General features: G+C 58.9%; 1 protein-coding gene across 1 annotated transcript; it reads right to left on the reverse strand.

The window, feature by feature from the left end:
- Window positions 1–39: 39 nt before the first annotated feature.
- Window positions 40–1,261, reverse strand: LOC113979643 (translocon-associated protein subunit delta-like; the record flags this gene model as incomplete). Its single annotated transcript, XM_027706969.1, has 3 exons — window positions 40–153; window positions 972–1,037; window positions 1,154–1,261. Coding segments are annotated over 3 exons (279 nt in total), but the record flags the coding sequence as incomplete, so codon positions are not given.
- Window positions 1,262–1,495: the final 234 nt, after the last annotated feature.

Below are 1,495 nucleotides of genomic sequence, written 5' to 3' on the forward strand. Positions count from 1 at the left end.
TGTGGGGGGGTATTTTTGGGGGGGTTTTGGGTTTTTTTGGGGGGGGTTTTAGGCCTGGATGCTGCTTTTGGTGCTGAAGGCCAAGTAATAAACCACGAGGCCAATGGCAGCGGCCACGACCTCCGTGGACACCCAGGGCCCGTTCCAGGCTCCCTGTGGGGAAAAGGGGGGGTCAGAGGGGCCCCCCCAAAACCCCCTCGAGCTCCTCAGACCCCCCTGAGGCCCCTGAACCCCCCCCCAGGTTCTGGAATGTGGAGCCACCCTCCAAATGTGTCCCGATATCCCGGGGTGAGATCAATAAAAATCCCTTGGGATGGTCCAAAATCCCACTGTCTGAATCCTAAAAATCCTCAGACATCCCAAAATCCCACTGGCAAGCCCTTAAAAACACTGGGACACCCCAAAATCCCAGTGTCATCCCCTGAAAATCCCAGGGACAGCCCAAAATCCCACTGGCATCCCAACCCTAAAACCCTGGGACACCCCAAAATCCCACTGGCAAGCACTTAGAAACCCTAGGACACCCCAAAATCCCAATGTCAACCCCTTAGAAACACTAGGACAACCCAAAATCCCAGTGTCAAGCCCTTAGAAATCCTGGGATACCCCAAAATCCCGCTGTCTGCATCCTAAAAACCTTGGGACACCCCAAAATCCCACTGGCAAGCCCTTAGAAACACTAGGACACCCCAAAATCCCAGTGTCACCCCCTGAAAATCCTGGGAACAGCCCAAACTCCCACTGTCGTCCCCAACCCTAAAAACCCTGGGACACCCCAAAATCCACCTCCCTGACCACCAAGATGCCCCAAAATCCCACTTACAAACATTGGGACACCCAAAAACCTGCTGTCACCTCTCAAAATCCTTGCCACACCCCAAAACCACCCTCCAGGAAGGCCCAGGACCCCCCTAAAGACCCCAAATCCCCCCCCCAAAGACCCCAAATCCCCCCCTCAAAAAAAACCCCACCCGGTGGTCGACGTTGACGGTGAAGAGGGGCCGGATCCGCGACACGTCCTCGTTGTTCCGCTGGGCCTGGGGGGGAAAGGGGGGAAAAGGGGGTTCAGGGAGGGGTTGGGATGCCCCCCCGAGAGTTGGGGGGTGCTGGGGGTCCCCCCAGGGGGCACAGGGGGGGTCCTGGGGGTGCCCACCTTGCGCAGGGCACTGTAGGACTCCTCGTCGAAGAACTTCACCTCGTAGGTGCCCGACTGGGCGTGGCGGTGCTCCAGGCTCCACGACACCTGGGGAGGGAAAAGGGGGGGAAAAGGGGGTGATGAGACCCCCCCCAAACTCATCTGAACCCTCCTGGGGTCCCTCCGACCCCCCCCATTCACCAGAGCCCCCCCAAATTCATCTGAGCCCCCCTGGGGCCCCTCCAAACCTCTCCATTCACCCGAACATCCTGGAGACCTCCAAATTCATCTGAGCCCCTCGCATTCATCTGAGCCCCTCAGAGCCCCCCAAACTCATCTGAACCCCCCCGGGGCCCCTCC

Source organism: Neopelma chrysocephalum, unplaced genomic scaffold (genome assembly GCF_003984885.1).
Source record: "Neopelma chrysocephalum unplaced genomic scaffold, ASM398488v2 Primary Assembly neopelma1_86511, whole genome shotgun sequence".
In the NCBI taxonomy this organism is placed as follows: Eukaryota; Metazoa; Chordata; class Aves; order Passeriformes; family Pipridae; genus Neopelma; species Neopelma chrysocephalum.